General features: G+C 31.1%; 1 protein-coding gene across 1 annotated transcript; it reads right to left on the bottom strand.

Annotated features, from left to right (window-relative positions):
• Nucleotides 1–7923: 7923 nt before the first annotated feature.
• Nucleotides 7924–19000, bottom strand: LOC130471773 (uncharacterized). Its single transcript, XM_056842068.1, has 23 exons — nucleotides 18661–19000; nucleotides 18541–18573; nucleotides 18308–18367; nucleotides 18097–18156; nucleotides 16775–16831; nucleotides 16098–16154; nucleotides 15941–16003; nucleotides 14857–15689; nucleotides 14651–14767; nucleotides 14450–14557; nucleotides 13951–14178; nucleotides 13811–13870; nucleotides 13621–13725; nucleotides 12904–13345; nucleotides 11930–12257; nucleotides 11666–11839; nucleotides 10187–11214; nucleotides 9620–9778; nucleotides 9381–9540; nucleotides 8957–9085; nucleotides 8710–8853; nucleotides 8433–8630; nucleotides 7924–8254 (listed from the first exon to the last, which is right to left on the bottom strand). The coding sequence occupies exons 1-23, from the start codon at nucleotides 18717–18719 to the stop codon at nucleotides 8150–8152; spliced, it is 4707 nt and encodes a 1568-aa protein (XP_056698046.1). The 5' UTR covers nucleotides 18720–19000; the 3' UTR covers nucleotides 7924–8149.
• Between the last annotated feature and the right edge of the window lie 720 nt (nucleotides 19001–19720).

The following is a 19720-nucleotide window of genomic DNA, read 5'->3' as shown; positions in this document are numbered from 1 at the left end:
AATGTAAAGGTTGGGAAGATGCAACGATTTGTTTTGTTCATTAATCTTGTGCAATCTGGATGAGGTGATTGCTAAGAGTGATGTTTCTGAAATCTGCTAGAGATGTTTAAACTGATATAGAAGAGAGAGATTTGGCTTTACATCAATGGCTCAGATCTACTCACTTGAACAAAAGGTGGCTGAGTTGAGTAAAGGAGACAAATCTGTATCTGAATTTTTTTACTGAAATTAAATCAATCTGGGATGCAATTGAAGAAGCTCGATCATCCACTGCCATGTCGTACGTGCAACAATTGTACCTGTAATGTCAACAAGAAGATCTTTCAGAGGCAGCAAAAGAAGATGGTCATGCAATTTATGATGAAGTTAACTGACCAGTTTGCTACAATCTGGTTATATTTTGTTACTTGAAGGTTTTTTTTTTTTTTTTTTTGAGGTGTACTTGGAGGTTTTTAACGAGCTATTTGAGCTATAAATGGTTCGGCTCGAAAACTCGTGAACAAGCTTGAGTTCTTTCTAATACATGTATTTTTTATAAATATTATTTTGCATTTTATTTCAGTATATAAAATATGCAAAATTTGATAAACATGTTTGTAAATTAAAATTGATGATCAACCTCAAACGAGCCTATCGAGCCGAACCGAGCTATGTTTTAATGTTTTGAGCTCGAGCTTAATTTTCCAAACTCGACGAGCTTCAAGCTCGAGCCGAGCCTGAGCTTATGAGCTTTGAGCTCGAGCTGAACCTCTAAAAGCTCGGTTTCGACTCGACTCCTTAACCATTAACACCCCTACTCCCGCTTAATTACGGTATTCCATTTTTATACCCAATACGATGAATGTTACGCCCTTTATATGATATTACTGTGTCACATGTCACTTCCCAAAGGATTACAAGTGTATATAAAGATCTCTGAAAATTATAAAGGTTATACCAGGTACTAAATTACTACTCGATCCTTAAATCCTTATTACAAAGCACTCAACATCACAATTAGGATTTGGCCCTAAATCACGGCCAATCATAAGCATTTTCTGCACTTTCCAATGAAAAGACAAGTGCTTACAAGGTATTGGCATAATGGTCAATAATTTGTGTATTCCCTCCCATCCATAACAACCCTTAATCATCCATTCCCACAACAAAAAAGAAAGAATTTAATTTTCTTCCTACCCCAATCTAGCATTACAAAAAAGAAAGAATTTATTTTCTCCCTATCCCCATAATTAAGATCAAGTGATCTAGGATTATTAACTTTTTTTTTTGTTCTACAACGAGTAATTTTCACCGCCTTCGGCGAGTGGCCTAATCTCTTGCGGGAGTTTGCATGGATAATTCGATGGGCAGAATGCGAAAATCCCTCTCAGTTGAAGTTTTTTTCCATACCAAACGCTCGAACCCGAAACCTTGATTAATGAGCAAGAAACTCTTAACCACTCATGCTAACCTCAAGTGATCTTTAAAATTATTTATGTCTTTCCCTCAAATTAAAAGCTCTAAGCGCTTTAGGATTAGGAAAATTTGTAATTATTAATCCAACCTTTGCCCGATTTTTTTTAATTAAGCCTACCTATGCGATATTTCTAAATAATCAAACCTTTATGACCCAACTACTATTATTAAGCCTAACAAATTACTAACCTGCTATAGGCGGTATTCACCCGTACGTGGCATATAACAATTATAATTTTCCCCCCCTTATTTTCTTTAATTGCTATTTTAATTTTCGTTCCTCTCTCCTCTGCGATTTTCTGCTTCATCTCTAAACTCCTCTCCATTATTTCTCTTCTACCTCTTCTCCACCATTGTCGATCCCTCATACCTCTCCATTCGAAGTTCATCAAAAATAATCAGCAATTGTTATGGCTGGGGTAAAGCAATTGCCTGTTGGATCTGGATCTTCTTCAAATTCAAGGTTTTTTTCTTTCTAAATTTTCAACAAGACCACAATAACCAACATCCCACAACATAAAAAAATATATATATTATTGCAACAGCTCGGGTTTTTACGAACTGACCATCAAGGAAACCCAAAATTCAAAATTTACCAAAACAGGAACAAAAACGCTAAGGTTCGTAAGTTCAACTTCAATTGTACGATTTTGGAGACGAAATTTGAATGCGCGTGGATGAAATCACCTATTTCCACAAGAAAATCGCTGATGATGTCATGAAACAGTACAATTGTGGTTGAAGCAGCAGTAATGGAGGAGAGAGGAATTGAAACACGGTACAAAGAAGAGAAGGGTTAAGGGTTTTTTGAAGAAAAAAAAATGAAATCCTTGTTTAGGTGGCAAGTGATGATGACGTGTCCAATATTTTAGCAGGGAAACCAACTTTAGGTTGTCAACGTTTTTAACGTTGACTTTGTAGCAGGTAATCGGTCATCCAGGCTTAATAATAGTAGTTGGGTCATAAAGGTTGGATTATTTAGAAATATTGCATAGGTAGGCTTAATTAAAGAAAATCGGGCAAAGGTTGGATTAATAATTACAATTTTTCCTTGACTTTGTAGCAGGTAACCGGTCATCCAGGCTTAATAATAGTAGTTAGGTCATAAATGTTGGATTATTTAAAAATATCGCATAGATAGGCTTAATTAAAGAAAACCGGGCAAAGGTTGGATTAATAATTACAAATTTTCCTTAGGATTATCATATGGTAACTTATTAATGTATTTTCATGCAAATTTTAAATCATCGACTTTCACATGTCCCTTAAGACTTAAACGTACATATACTGCCGCGTGAGAATCAAAACAAGTGGCCCAAAAGCCAATATCTAAACTACGCAATTTTTTGGCTGCCCTCGGGTACAGCCAAGCTGGCTGTACCCCTAATCAAACGACGTCGTGTGATGCGGGTACAGCCAGCGCTGGCTGTACCCCCCCGAAAACGACGTCGTTCAGCGTATTTTTATCCCCTTCCTGAGTTTCCTAAGTTAGACAACTCTTTAATTTTTTGTTTCTTCTTCTTCAAGTTGCGATATATCTTGTTCTTAGGGTTTATTTCGATTTTTTCTCTCCTATTTTCTCTCTCCTCTGTTTCCATGGATCTCGCAGTTATGGAAAATTCTGAAGCTCTTTTCGAATCTAATTCTGGAATTTTAAGTACATTGATGTCAGAACGTAAGTTTATATTTTTATTATTTTCATTTATTTGTTTTGATTTCAATGTTTTTGGTTTTGATTGTTTTCGATTTTATATTTTGATTTTGGATAAAATGTGTTTAGAATTTTGTTATTTTTCGTGTTTTCGCTGGATATTTCGATTTTGATTTGTTTCTTTGTTTTTGTTTTCTGCAGATTTTCTTATTTTTTTGCAATTGTACGTTATTTTTTGTTCGATTTTTATTCATAATTTTATTTATTATCAATGTATATAATGTTAATGAATTTTTACCTCAGATCTTATGAACATTATATATTTTGATAAAATACATATTATGTTATGAATTTTTGAATTGTTCTGTCCCAAAAGAAAATATCGTCATTGTTTACTTATAACATTCTTAACAAATATATGAATATTCAGTTCAAGGAAATTGAACATTGTCTACAACAATAATGAACATTTTATTGAATGACTTTGAATGTTACGTATATTAGTAATGAACATTGCATTAAAATATATTGAATATTTTTTATTTAGATAATGAACATTGTATTGTATTATATTGAACTTTCTATTAAGAGTTATTGATCATTACCTATGTTACAATGAACATTTAATTCAAGTATTTTATCATTATTTATAATTTATAATGAACATTTTATTTAATGATTTTGAATATTACCTATGTTCGTAATTACCATTTTATTTAAGTACATTGAACAACACCTAATTAAGCAATGGACATTCTATTTTTAACATTACTATTTTAATATTGAATATTTTATTTAAGGATATTGAACATTTCAATTTTCCATTGTTAGTTATTATTGAAATTGATCATTCACTATTTTAACATTGAACAATCACTAGTTTAACATTGAACATTTCTTCCTTTCGCAGTGAATAAGGAAGTAAGTGTTTTTGTTGAAGGGTCAGAATCTATGTTAATGATGAAGGAAGTTAAAAATGAAGACGAAGCTTATGATTTGTATAATGAATATGCTTTTAGTAAAGGTTTTGGTATTAGGGTTGGGAAAGGTCGGAAGCGTCAAAACAGTGAATTTTATACTATGAAACGGTTCTTGTGTAGCTGTGAAGGGGTTAAAGATGAAAAAAGGAAGAGAACAAGGTCTTATGCTAGATTGGATACGCGTACTGGGTGTACTGCTTTTGTTCAGTTTTCTATTGGTAAAGATGGTGTATGGACGGTTGTGAATCATAATATGATTCATAATCATGCTATGGTTCCTCTAAATAAGAGGCATTTGATAAGATCACAAAGGAAGGTTAGTAAGGAGGCTCTTTACTTTATGTCTACTTTAAAAGCTAGTGGTGTTAAAGTGTCTGATACCTTGAGGGTTTTGAGGAAAGAAGTAGGCGGATCACCTATGGTCGGTTTTACAGCTAGTGATGCTTATAATGCTTTATCACGTGCAAAAGCTAATAAACTTGAAGGTCATGACTGTCATCAGTTAATCAAGTATTTTGCTCAGAGAAATTCTAGTGAAGAAGGTTTTTATTATGACTTTGAGCTTAGTGAAGAAGAGGGACTTTTAAGTTTCTTTTGGCGTGATGGTCGGATGAAGAGAGATTATGATTATTTTGGGGATTTATTGGTTTTTGATACTACTTATAGGACCAATAAATATGATATGATTTGTGCTCCTTTTGTTGGTATGAACCATCATTCTAATAATGTTATGTTTGGAATGGGTTTTGTTATCAATGAAAAAACCGAATCTTTTAATTGGCTTTTTCAAACTTTCCTTACATCCATGGGTGGAAATCCCCCAATAACCATTATGACAGACCAAGCTCCATCCATTGCTGCTGGGATAAGGAATGTTTTTCCAGATGCTAGACATAGATTATGTACGTGGCATATTGGGGAAAATTCAAAGAAGCATATTGGGCAGTATAGAGCTTTAGATGGTTTTTCTGACATATTCAATTATCTTCTGAAGTATTGTGAAACTGCTGCTGAGTTTGAATATCATTGGCCAAGGTAATTAATTTGGATTACTTATTTACTTTTAATTAATAAATAATATGTACTTGTAACCTTATGAACATCTACTTACAAACAAATGAACATTTAGGAATTTCATGTTATTACTAAGTTATATGCTTTCTGATCGACTTTGATCAAATAGGTATATTCCGATGAACAAATTTGATTTTTATATTGAACATTTTGTTTTTCAGAATGTTGACTCACTATAAATGCGTTGAAAATCCATGGTTGAAGAATTTATATACAATTAGAGAGATGTGGTGTCCTGCTTATTCTAAGAATTATTGGTCTGGTGGTGTGTTATCATCACAGCGATGTGAAACTACCAACAAGTCAGTTTCCCATCGACTTGATAAGACACAAGGGTTATGTGATTTTTATCATGTTTTTTTGGATGTTATTTCTGATTGGAGGAGCAAAGAGAATGGTCATGACTACAGAAATTGGAAAGGTAGACCAGAAGTTGCAGCTGCAAATTGCGGAATTCTTCTTCATGCGAGAAAGATTTACACTATAGAAGCATATGTTTTGTTTGAAGAACAATTTCTTAAAGGGATGGCATGTTCTCAAGAAGAAATACGTGGAAACACAGCTATAGAGAAAAGTTATTATGTGTGGAGGCCTAAAAAAGACTTGATTAAACATGAAGTTCGGTTTAACCAAGAGACTTTTGCAGTGGATTGTACTTGTCAGTACTTTACTGAAATGGGTTTTTTATGTTCTCATGCGCTTCGTGTTTATCATGTGCATTGTGTCCCAGAGATTCCCAATCTTTATATATTGAAGAGGTGGACAAAAGCGGCTATGTGCAGTCATTTGGTTGAAGATGATGGGGAAAAGTCTAATATAGTTGCGGCTTCTGTTTGGAGGGCACAAACCCTTAGGAATTTTGTTAAGCTTGTTATGTCTAGTCAAGATTCTCTTCAAGCTAGGGCTGAGGTTGATTCTGCCTTTGGTCTTTTAAAAGAAAAAGTGGAGAGTATTAGGGGTACTATTGATTTTTCTGATCCTAAAGAGGGTGAAGATATCTTTGTGCCGTTAGTAAAAAACCCACAGAATTTAAGGAAAAAAGGTGAGAGGAATGACAGATTGAAGGGTACAGTTGAGAAAATCTACAATAAAGCTAAAGGGAATTGGAGGAGGAGGAAAGCAAAATTTACAGATGCAACAAGGTTTAAGGCTCAATCTGCAGTCATGGTAAATATTTATTAATATTGAACATATATGTTTTATAAACTGATCATTTGCTTATAACTAATTGAACATTTTTGTTTTTTTTTTTTTTTTTTTTGCTTGGTTTTTGCAGGAGTTGGATGAAGTTGGTGCTCCTGTGATTTTTTCTAATTCTCTTAGTGACTCATCTGATCTAGTTGTACTAGATCCATCACTATTTCAGGTTTTTTTTCTTGCGAAGTTTGAACATTTAGTTATAAATATAGTAACATTTACTTGATAAATGATCACTATATTATTTCAGGTTGATGCTTCTTTTCCAAAGCCACCTCCAAAATATTTTAGAAGAGGTGCAGCTGTTGATAAAAATGTAGAATCATCGGACAAGGTAGATATTAATATTTAATTCTTTAAAGTGAATATTTAAATTTCTGTTTTTGAATGTCTTTACATTTTGTGTCAATTTTAGGAAAACAATTCAACAAATGAAACATCAAATGATTCATATGTTCATGGAAGTACTAAAACCGATGCATGTACAAAAGTTAAAGCACCATTGGCTACTAAAGCACCATCGGCTACTAAAGCACCATCGGCTACTAAAGCACCATCGGTTAATAAAGCACCATCGGCTACTAAAGCACCATCGGTTAATAAAGCACCATTGGCTACTAAAGGAACATCAGCCACTAAAGCAAAAAAGGATCAGCAGAGATTTGAGTATAATATCAAGAGTGCATTTGACTTGGGACTTTCACCAACACCGATGCTTACTAAAGTTTCATCTGTTACTAAAGCTCCATCTTGTACTGAAGCTAAAGTTCAACGACCTATGCATGCTTCAGAAATTATTCAAGTAGTACCTACAGTTCACGGATCTATTCAGGCTGAAAAAATTACTCAAGTTGGATCTAAGGTTCAAGGACCTCAAGTTTCATTGGTTACTAAACCTCCGTTGGGTATTAAAGGATCTCATCAATCTGCTAATGATCAAGCTTATTTGAAATTTAAGTATGATGCTTTCTTAGCTCTTTTTGATGAATCAATGGCTGCTGAAGAAGCCATTAAAAGTCAATGATTTAGTAACTGTTGATTATTGAGTTGAACATTTAGTTTTAATAGAATGAACATTGAGTTCAAACATTTTGAACATATAGTTTTAATAGAATGAACATTTAGTTCAAGTAGTACGTGCTCTTTTTCTGTTTGATCATTTAGTTTTAATAGAATGAACATTGAGGTCAAACATTTTGAACATCACCTTTTTTCATAATATTTTATGTTTGAATTTTTTTTTTTTTTTTTAAGGCATCCTTCTGAAATTTATGAACATTTTAATCAAATATATTCAACATTATCTACTTTTGTTCACTTGATTTTGAACAATACGTATTTGTTAATGTGTTTTCTTTAAAGGTTTTGAACAATACGTATTTCAAAGTGAATATTCTATATGAAAATTTTGAGCATTAAGTATTTTAATAATGAACATTTTATTGAAATACAATAAATATCAGTAAATTTATAATTGAACGTTGTATGAATCATATTGATTATTACCTATTTTTACAATGAACATTGTTTAACGATATTAATCATTATATGTAACTTTCATCAATCAAGCAGTTAAAAAACATTTATTTTGTATGCATTATTGATTTGGAGTATTTGTTTGTGCATTGGATTTTCTACAGCAAAGGAAACTGAATATTAAACATAAAGGAAATGAACACCAAGTTATATGTTTTTGAACAAACCACCAAAATACCAAAATATTGTCTTTACATTGTACTAAAAATCTATCTATTGTTTGTTAACCTTGAAATACTATCTGCTTAATTTTTCATTAACTCCTCCATGCTTCATTTATGTTTGACTCATGCATTTCATTTTGCTTTGAAAGCATTAGGAGACCACAGAAAGTGACACGAAGCTTCCTTATTTGATTTGTCTGTATATCAAAAATAAAAATAAAAAAATTAAAAATGTTTTATAAAATCCAAATATTAAATTATAAATTTGAGGAATATAAAAGAAATTCAACAGGCAGAACAATAAAACAGAAAAGACCAAAACAATAAAAATAAATGAACAAAATACAAAAGAAGAATGAACAAAATTCAACTTACATCATTTGCCTTCAAGTCACATATCCATTCATGTTCTGGATCACCAGTATAGGTCTCCATGTGCTTCATGACATACACACCGCAGTTTGTATAGTCTTTCATGCTTCTCCATTTCATCTTGACCAAATTCATTTCATACTTTTGCATTGGTTCTACCTCATATCCAAATGTGCCCATATATTTTGCAAAAGCATCCAACTGGAATTTATGTTCATAAATGTAAGATAATTATCTACGATGTTTCAAATATACATTTTATGAATGATTTATTTCTTACCACAACTTCTGGGTGTCCCTCATATTTATCCTCAAATTTTACATTTCTTGGTAGAGGCCTGTTGTCAATTACATCCACAGTTGCATTGTAATGGTTGATGACTAGGAGATAGAAGTGTTTTGCAGCAAGAACAGGGATGAATATCTGAAAAAGAGGTAATTATTTAACTTAAAAACAATGAACAAATTACAAACATTAAAATGAACATTAAAGTTTGAAGAATGGGTTAGTAGTTATATAGGTTTACCTGTTTAAATTGATGAATGTTTTTGAAATTATAGTTAACCAGTTCTTCGTTAACCCTTCTGTTAAAATCCTCAAGCCTTTTTTCGTAGGAGGATCCTGCTGGACACACCTTGTTTGTACACATAATATGCTGCATTTAAACATAATCAACATTCAATTATAAATATATGTAAAATTAGTTACAATGATAATGAAAATTTCAATTTAATCATTTGTAATTTTTATCTTAATTTTGTAGAACATTAATTATTTCAATAATGAATATTGTATTTCAAAATTTTGAACATTATGTATTGTAATTATGAACATTCTATTTAAATATATTAAACATTACTTGTTTTAATATTGAACATTCTTTTTAAGAAAATTGATCATTTTATATAAACAAAATGAACATTTTAAATAACATCAATTATTATACTTACATATGGAACTGTTGAAAGGAAGAGTTTATCTTTATGGCCCTTTGCATTTAGATACTTTGACCATGAATCAATCACACAGTCAACCACTTCCACTTCATCAACCAGTGTTTTCATGTCCTCTCTATTGATGTAGTTGTATCCATCAAAATAAAGAACCTCACTACAAACAGGAAGTAAATTAGGAGGAAGTATAAGAATTTAAATTTTAAATTATTTTTACGTGAAATTAAAGAAAATACCTGTTGTCCTGACCACTTAAGACATAATCTGCTAGGCTTTGATGCATTGTGTCCAGATTTTTGAACAAGTCTCGATACTTGACCAAATATGGAGAAGAGAAGGCAGCCGGTAGTTTGTGAATCCTTTGAGGTCTTTTTCCTTTGTCACCTTTCTCATTTCTGTATATACAAAAAAATTAACAAAAAATCAACATAATTATAAATTGAACATATAAGATTAATAATATGAACATATAAGATTAAGAGTACCAAAAATTTAACAAAAAATCAACATAATTATAAAATGAACATATAAGATTAAGAGTATGAACATATAAGATTAAGAGTATGAACATATAAAGTAAAAAGAATGAACAAAAGGTACAAAAAGAAAGAACATAACATTCAAAAAGAATGATCCAAAAAAATTTAACAGGTTTGAAAAGGATAGAACAAAAACTAGAAGAGTATGACATATTATTATGACATTTTAAATAACCAAAACATTATTATGTCTTTAAAATAGTTTTCATAATATAACCAAAGTTTCACAAAAACTAATTCAGTTTTAATACAGTTAAAATTTACCCTTCTCCTTCATCTTCTTTTTCTCCTTTGTCTTCAAAAATTTCGTCCAATTTCAAATCTGTTTTTGTGCTTGAAATTAATGTTGATATTGAGACTTCATTCAATGGAGTTTTTGGTGAAGGAAGAGAAGATTGTTCTGCACCAACAGATAGTTCAGCTTCCACTGGTTGTTGCACCTGCGACTGTGTAGGAGTATGAGGTTCTGCTGGCTCCTCAACCATTTGTTGTGCAACCGTGTTCTCAACCACTTGTGGTTTAGCACTTTCATTTTTCTTATTTTTTGCAGGCTGCTCCTCGACCCCATCTGGTGTAACCTTCTTCTCAATCACTTGTGGTGCAGAAACCTCTTCATTTCTCACTTCTGGTGCAGGCTCCTCTTCAATTACATTAGTTACAGGCATCATTTCTGATACATGCAACTCAGGCTCCACTGTAGCTTCATCCGAGCTCACAATCTTCTCTTCTTGTACAACAATCTCCTCCACTGTTGTTTTTGGTTTTTCTGAAGCTGGTTCACTCACTTCTGATTCTGCTTGCATCATTTTCTTAGCTTTTGCAATTTCATTTTCTTTTTTCTCTTCCTCCCTTCTTTGTTTTAGATTCAGCATAGCAGAAGCCAAAGATTCATCTATTTCTTCAAGTGACAAATTTGGCGTAGAGGTGGATGTACCAGCTTTCTCACGTTTCAACTTGTCATCATCTATTATCGGTGATGGTGAAAGTCCCAAGTCGAATGCATTCTTGATATCATACTCATATCTCTGCTTATCCTTTTTTGCTTTGTTTTTCTCCAGCTCAATTGCATCCAACAACTCCTTTTCTTTTTCCAACAGAGCCTTAATGAAGTCATCAGACCACTCATCTTGGCTTAATGATGGTTCTTTTGCCATTTTTGACAAGAACTCTTCCACTTTAGATACCAACTCATTTCCTGGGAAGAATTCTTGCGCCTTCTTCAGTGAATCAGAAAGCTTTGACAAATTGTCACCAACAGCTTGAATTATACCGACAAACTCATCCATAAACTCCTGTGTTTTAAAACCCATTGACATATATTAGGGAATAGTAAACTTTTAGGTGTTTCAGTTTGAACATTTAAAAGTAGAAGTATGAACAACTATATATACTGAATGACACTTGTGCACATATACAATATATAAATAAATAGGCTTGAACACTTATTTTTTATCATTTATTGATACAGTTTGAATAAATAACTAAAGAAGTTTGAACATTTTATCTTTATATATTGCACAAATTCTTCATTATGTTATGTTATGATATGTCTTAGAGAGGTATGAACATTATATGCAAAAATAAAGAACATTTAAGCAAAGGGTTATGAGCATTTATTTATATATGTTCTAAAAATATTATTTAACATATTAAAGGAAGGAACATAAAATTAATATTACCCATATTTATATTTGGCAGAAGAATTAAATTTAATCTATTAGAATTTGATGTATTTAATAATACCTTGCGAGTTTGTTTTTCTTCAATATTGATTTTGGGTAACACCTTCCCCAATCCAAAGCCACTTTCCTCCAATTTATTCCGTTTGTGTCCTATTTCCTTTGTCCAGCAGGACACAAGTGGAATTCGTCTTGGAGGAAAAAAGTTCATTCTTTGAACTCTGTCAAAATAGAAAATCTGACATACAAAGTATAAGTGTTAGAAAATCCCTAAGATTGATCAAGTACATTAAAATCATCAATTTAGAAGGTGTAAATGAAGTTATACCGTCAATAACGGCAATGGTCCTGTGAAAAATGTTGCTTTGTCCTTTTGTTTCAGGTTTTTCTTATACTGTGCAGTAGTTGAGAGCAGTGCCTCCCACACATACTTGCACCAATTCAAGTTCCGGATCTGCTCATGATTCATCATTGAGAACAAAAATTTGAAGTATGCTTGGTTTGACAACGTGCTCTTGATCAACGTGTTGACAGTGACCACCAAGAAGCTTGTAATGAAATTTGCATCCGGTCCAGCCTCAATTTGGTCTTCTTGACTGTAGTAATTTAAAATTTTCTGAACTGATGGGACCTTATTCCCAAAGATCTTTTTCCAACTGTTTATTTAAATGAGCAAAATTTAATTAAGATAAACATTCCCAAACAGAAAGAACAACCAATATAAAAAGAAAGAACAAACTCAACAACAACTATGAACAATTATGAACAATTATATGAATCAGGGTTATAGAAAAAGAACAAGCATAGACATATGAACAAAATTTAATTAAGAAAAACAAAATTTAATAAATATGAACAAAATTTATTTAGGTTTCCACTTTTCATGTATTACTGTCTTCTTCCATCTGTTTTTGTTAATGAACAAAATTTAATTAAGGAAAACATTTTGAACATAAGACTAAAAACTTTGAACATAAAGGAAAAAAACTTTGAACATAATGGAGAAAAGGTTTGAACATATTGGAGAAGCTTTAAACATATTAGGGAAATTTTTTGAACATAATTGATAAAAACTTTGAACATAAGAAGGAAAAACTATGAATAATTCTATGAGAAACACAGAAAAAACTTTTTCTCATTATAATTGTAGTAAAACTTTCAAATTCTGAATGTATATTAAGCCATACACAATTGAACAAATAACTTTAAGAAAAAGAACATTTGTAGTACATGCATAATGCAGTTAGATTTTTGAAGTCTATAATATATTGAAAATATAAGTATAGATTTAAGATCATTTACCTTGCCATGAATGCAGAAAACTCTTCACTAGCCTTGTCAGACTTTGCCTCAACTATGTCTACTTCACCGCTAGGAAGGCCATATATCTTTTTCACGTCCTCAAATTCTATCAGGATTTTCTCATTCTTCGGCAGATAAAGATATTGGCTGTTTTCCTCAAAGTTGTTACATAGCCATGTAACAAATTGTTGGGATGAAGTAGGTAGCTGGAAATCTAGCAATGCTCCTAGACCGATATTCCGAACGGCCTCCTTCTTCTGTTCATTCATCATGGAAATGAAACTGATGAATTTTCCATGTCCTCCTCTAACTCCAGTTTTTTCTTCCTCTTCTTCTGCTACTTTTTCCTTGTAAACAGCAATTGATTTCTTTGGTTTCTTTTTTGCAGGAACTTCTTTGGTAATCATCGCCAAAGGGGAAACCTCCCGTTCCACAATTAAAGCTGATTAACAAAACCAAAAATTAATGATGCATATTGTATTTCAAAATTTTGTAGAACATTAATTATTTCAATAATGAATATTGTATTTCAAAATTTTGAACATTATGTATTGTAATTATGAACATTCTATTTAAATATATTAAACATTACTTGTTTTACTATTGAACATTCTTTTTAAGAAAATTGATCATTTTATATAAACAAAATGAACATTTTAAATAACATCAATTATTATACTTACATATGGAACTGTTGAAAGGAAGAGTTTATTTTACCTTTTTCTATATTTTCTTCCTTCACTTCATATTCTTCATCAGTTATTTTCCTTTTTGTTTTTCTTTCAGCAGGTAGGTTTGCTTTTGCTGCTGTTCTTTTTGATGCTGGAAAAGGAACACGTATAAGTAAGTTTTAATAACAATTGTAGAATTTTTAATTTTATGGAGAACAAATAAATTTTAATTTTACCTATTTTTTGTCTTTGTTTTTCAAACTGAACCAACCTCTCTTTCACCGGTACTGTTTTCTCTGTTGGAGAAGAACATACAATTAAGAAGTTTTGATAAACATGTAATACAATGTTTAATATTTTAGTATACTAAATATACCTTTTGGCATCTTGTTTTGTTCTTTTTCTTCTTCTTCTTCCCATTCTTCATCTTCCTCATTTTCCTCATCTTCTTCCTCTTCTTCCTCTTCTTCCTCATTTTGTTCTTCCTCCTCTTCTTGCTCTTCTTCATCATTTCCCTCTAACTCCTCTTCTTCTTGAACCTCTTCTTCTTCTTCCTTTCTTTTTTTCATTTTCCTTTTTCCTTTAACATTGACTTTTGCAAGTTCTGTGAACAGAACAAAATAGTAAAAATGTTTGAACATATTACCCAAAAACTTTGAACGAAATAGTAAAGCTTTGAATATAATGGAGAAAACTTTGAACTTAATATAGAAAACTTTTGAACATGATGGAGAAAAACTTTGAACATATAACCAAATAGTTTGAATAACTGTGAGATAAAAACAGAAAGAATTTTTATCCAAACAAAAATAACATTTTATGATAACCAAATGAACGTTCTTTGAAAAAACTTTGAACAATGTTAAATGTAATACCTGTTTTCTGTTCTTCTTTCACTTCTTCAATATCATTTTTCTTATTTCTTTTCAATGCACTCCTAAGAGGAAGAATTCTTCCCTTAACAGGTGCTTTTTTTTCAACTCCTGTAAAAAAAATTACAATGTATTTAACATATTAACATTTTATCAATTATCTTAAATTATTTTTTAACACTGTTTTTTTGTAAATATGTTTACCTTTTTGTTTTTTTATTTTTATTATCTCAACATTCAAAGGCTCATCCTCATCTTCTTTCTCAGCCGCTTTCCTTTTCTTTGGAGTATTTGTTACTTTGGAAGTAACTCCAGAAACATCTACATTATTAACAAATACTAAGTACAACTTACATAATAATATATTTTGAATATTTATTGAAATAAGATTGAACAATGTAAATAGTTACCTTTGCCTTCAAATTCTTCTTTGCTAACTACTTCAGCACCAACATTTTGTTGCACTTTCACCATTGATCTTGTACTTCTTCTCGGATTGTATGAATCTGATATGTTGTGCAACTTCTTTTGTAGTTCTTCATCCATAGTAATACTTAGAATGGTGTTCTTCTTGGTAGCTGTTGTCTTCTTTCCTCTTTTTGTGCCTTTACCACCAATGGTTTGAGCTTCACTCTCTGAAGCATTTACATTTTCAACCACCATGGCAATTGCTTTTGTGGCATCATCGTCTTCTTTTTTCTTTCTCTCATCTTCTCTTTTCTTTCTCTCAGCTTCTTTCCTTTCCGCTTCCTCTATCAACTCTTTGTTGTTTTTAGCCATAAGCTGGCTCATTTTTTCTTCATATTCTTTCTTTCTTTCCTCTAAATCCTTCTTCATTGCTTCAGCTTTATCTTCTTCTTCCTTCTTCTTATTAGCCTCGATCCTCTTGTTTTCAGCTTCTTTCAGCTCAGCTTCTCTTTGGGCATCAGCTGCAGACGCCTTCTCCTCATCCAGTTTTTTCGCTTCTGCATCAGCTGCAGATGCCTTTTCCTCAGCCACTCTTTTGGCTTCTTTCTCAGCTGCAGACGCCTTTTCCTGAGCGACTCTTTTGTCTTCTGCATCAGCTGCAGGTGCCATTTTCTCAGCTTCTATTTGTGCTGCAACGGCAGCTGTATCTATCCTTTTGTCAGCTTCTTTGCTGGCCATTGCAGCAGCAGCAGCTGCAGCTACCATTTGTGCAGCCTTTTTTTTGTTGTTCTGCTTTATGCTCTTTGCTAAAAGTTGTTTCAGTAAGTTGTTGCCCCTGATAAACAAAGAACAAAAAAAATTCAATAAATTAAAACGACAAATGTGTGATCATATATATGAAAACGTATGTAAAATATCATTTATATATAAAGTTACAAATAAAGAAGAAAGAAAGAGTCGTTCAATAATAAAGAATAAACCATATAAAATAAAGAACAAACAATTCCAAATGAATGAACAAACAATGAAACCATTATGAACAAATATGCAGAAGAAAATGAATTGTAAAAAAATGCCAAATTCTACCTATTTTTTGTAGCAATCTTTCTTTGTACCAAAGATTTTGAAGACTCTTCTTGATCTTCTTCACTGTTATTTGAATAATATATTTTTAATATACATGCTATTTTATATAAAAATTATGAACGATTCAACTAAATTGAAAATTCATATTAATTTTTACCTTGATGTTTTTTGAACTTCAGGCTGTGATTTTGACGAAGATTTCTTATCTCCTTCACTGTAATTTGAATAGTAAGGTGTAAACGTACAAGTCATTTTATATAAAATTAATAAAAAATTATTTAAAAAGCTAAAAATGGACATTATATTATACTGTGAAATTTGAACCCATGACTAAAAACTTGAACATTAGGGTAAAAACTTTGAACATAAAGGTAATAAACTTTGAACAAAATGGAGAAAAGTTTTAAACATAATAGGTAAATTTGAACATTTGACTAAAAACTTTGAGCATAAAGGTTAAAAACTTTGAACAAAATGGAGAAAAGCTTTTATTATAACCAAATAGTTTGACTGAGATATAAACAGAAAGAAAGGCTTTGAACATATGACTAAAAACTTAGAACATAAAGGTTAAAAAATTTGAACGAACAATGGAGAAAAGCTTTGAACATATAGGAGAAGCTTTAAACATAATAAGTAAATTTTTTGATCATAATTCATAAAAACTTTGAACACAAGGAGGAAATTTTTTGAACATAATTCATAAACGCAGATGAGATAAACTTTCAATTTATGAATGAATATTAAGCCATACACAATTGAACAAATAACTTTAAGAAAAAGAACATTTATATTACATGCATAATGTAGTAAAAAATGGACATTATATTATACCTCAATGGTTTTTGAACTTCTGTCTCAGAAGTTGTACATGCCTTCCCATCTCCTTCACTGTATTTTTTATTAATATGATGTTAATGCACACATTATATTATATAATATTAAAAATCATTCAAATTTAATAAAAAATTGATATTATCTTATACCTTAATACTTTCTGAACCTCTGGCTGGGATTTAGTTGGTCTTCGCTTAAATTTGACTATTAACCTTTGTGGTTGTTCTCTAGATTTTATAAATGTATAACTAATGAGTGTCCAGAGCAAAATTCAGTTTGAAGAAATGAATATTTTATGAAAACAAAATGAACATTTAACATAAAAACAGTTATCATGAGTTTTAATAATAAAAAGGACTGAAGAAATGAACAAAAGTTCAAACATTGAAATTATGAATATAGTAGTTGAAATAATTGAAGATTTCTAAACCAACTTAGTATATCAGAGTAAACGAACATTTTATAAAAAGGAATTGAATATTTTAGCAAAATAAATTGAACATTTTTCGCAGATGAGTGTAGATTTAAAATTTTACTGTAGAAAAATTGAATATTAGTACAAAGAACATTTCCATTATGAATATAATACTAGAAATAATTCATAGTATATTCCAAAACAAAACTCTGTAACAAAATATATTCCAGAAAAAAAATTGAACATTTTATAAAAAGAAAATGAACTATCAAAATATATTGAATATTTTATAAAAAGAAAATGAATATTTTATCAAAATATATTGAACATTTTGGAGACAGACAGTTACCATGATTTCTGGATTTAGTTTTTGGACATATGAATGAACAAATGTTCAAATTATTTTAATTATATATATAACATTCGAAATAATTCAGTATTCCTAAAGAAAATCTCAGTAGACCAAAAAGGATATCCAGTTTGGAATATATGATCATTTTCCAAAAAGATATTGAATATTCTGCTATAATCAATTGAACATTTTTCATAAGATAGTTATCATGAGTTCTAAAGACTTAATTTATTTTACAGAGGAATGAACAAAACTCAGTGGACCAAAATGAATATCTAGCTTAAACAATATGAACATTTTACACATAAATTGAACGTCTAACATAAGATTAGAAAAACTCGACAAAAGTTCATCACATTTACATTATTATAATAATATTTAAATTAATTGACATTCCCAATCCAAATTTTAATCATCAATAAGATTATTGTTAAATCTCTATGAATATGAACAATGTATCATTAATTTGTATTTGTATTGTATCAAATGTCAAAAACGGCACATTCGCTAATTAAATAGAAATAGATATTCAAAAACATAAAAATTACTTACTGGAATGTGTCTATTTGCTTTTCAGCTTCAATTTCCTTCTCAATTTCGTATTTTCCAGTTCTGTGATCAAAAAACCAATAGTTAGGGTTTGGTTAAATCATCACGCAACGAAAATGAACATTAAATTAAAAACGATTGAACATTAACATAAAATTGATTGAACATATGTAAATTAAAATGAATTTATCTACGAAAACTTAAAATAACTTACTCCTTCATGTCTAGTTGCTTTGCATTCCCGATTTTTTGCTCTTCACTAGATCTTCCAGTCCTATAGCCAAAAAATCAGAAGTTAGGGTTTGCTAACATCATAAACCAAAAAATTGACCATTATAATGAAATTACTTGAACATTATAAAGAAAAATACTGAAAATAACTGAATTAAACAAATATTTAAGTAATAAAACAGTTGCATGTTGGAAATCTGAAATTAAATTACATACGTTTCCTTTTTTTCTTTCGGCATCTTCGTTTTTCTGAAATAGAACGAAAATAAGCAAAATTAGATTTCATTTTAGTTCGAAAATAAAATCGAAACATCAGAATCAATTGTAATTACTTACTTTTTGCTTTTCGGTGGATTTTGAAGCTTGTTCATGTCAATTTCGTCACGAACATCCATTTTTCTCTTTTTTTTCAGTAAAAAGAAGTCACAGATTTCTTCTCTTGATATTTTGTGGAAATTCAGCTTTAATAATGAAGATTAGTAGCGGTTTGAAGAGAGAGAAAGTTGATTGAGGTGGTTGCAGGAAGTTTAATGGCGGTTTTAAGAGAGAGAAAACAACGAAGTAGAAGAGTGGGCAGAGGAGAGAGAAAATTTTTTGCGTGTTGAGAATTTGAACGGTTTTCGAAATGATTTTCCTCTTTTTTTTTTGTATTTATAGGCCATTCCTGCGCGAAATTATTACCCTCACGTGCCATTTTTTTTTTTCAAAATTAACTACCCGCGCGTGGGATTCACGCGCCTAACAATGGCAGGGGGTACAGCCAAGTTGGCTGTACCTGGGTATTTTACCCAAACGACGCTGCGCGTCGTTTTGGGCAGGGGGTACAGCCATCTTGGCTGTACCTGGGTATAGCAATTAGGGATATTCTAAACTAGGCTTAAATAAGCATATCTAACTCGACGTAGGCGTAGCCCATTTTTGTCAAACTCAACTCGGTCTGCTTGGACATCAAACTCATATTTAGCCCTAATCCTACTTCATCCATTCTTTTTTAGTTACAATATTTAATTTTGGACCGTATCCTTTTTTTTATATAACCTTTTTTTTTTTTGAAAACTTTATCTATTTCATTTTACCAAACTACTCTTATCCGTATTCCATATTCAATATTCAATATTCAATATTCAATATTCAATAACCTATCCTTTCCACTAATTATATCTAAAAATGGGGGCATTAAAGTAATTTACTAATTATCATTGGTTGAACAGTAAAAGCTGAAACTAAAACAGAACGGAGGAAGTGTCACAATGCATATTGATTAGCCTAATAGGTGGTAAACCAGTCGTTTGTGTAGCTTACGAGTTAAGTCTATTCATTTCGAGAGATATGTGGATGAAGAGATATTCGTCTGATTCATTTGGGCATGGGTCAATTTTTGATTTTCGGGTAGGAG

The sequence above is a fragment of the Spinacia oleracea genome, chromosome 4 (assembly GCF_020520425.1).
Source record: "Spinacia oleracea cultivar Varoflay chromosome 4, BTI_SOV_V1, whole genome shotgun sequence".
NCBI classification, from domain to species: Eukaryota; Viridiplantae; Streptophyta; class Magnoliopsida; order Caryophyllales; family Amaranthaceae; genus Spinacia; species Spinacia oleracea.
This window is presented reverse-complemented; position numbering and strand designations above follow the sequence as displayed.

Bases quoted from the DNA above. Each gene is read 5' to 3' on its own strand.
- LOC130471773 (XM_056842068.1), bottom strand. From the start codon at position 18,719: ATGGATGTTCGTGACGAAATTGACATGAACAAGCTTCAAAATCCACCG. The intron at 18,157-18,307 runs GTAAGTTATTTT...TTTTGATCACAG, and splicing joins AAGCAACTAGACATGAAGGA to AACTGGAAAATACGAAATTG. The intron at 8,631-8,709 runs GTAAGAAATAAA...CATAAATTCCAG, and splicing joins AGGGACACCCAGAAGTTGTG to TTGGATGCTTTTGCAAAATA.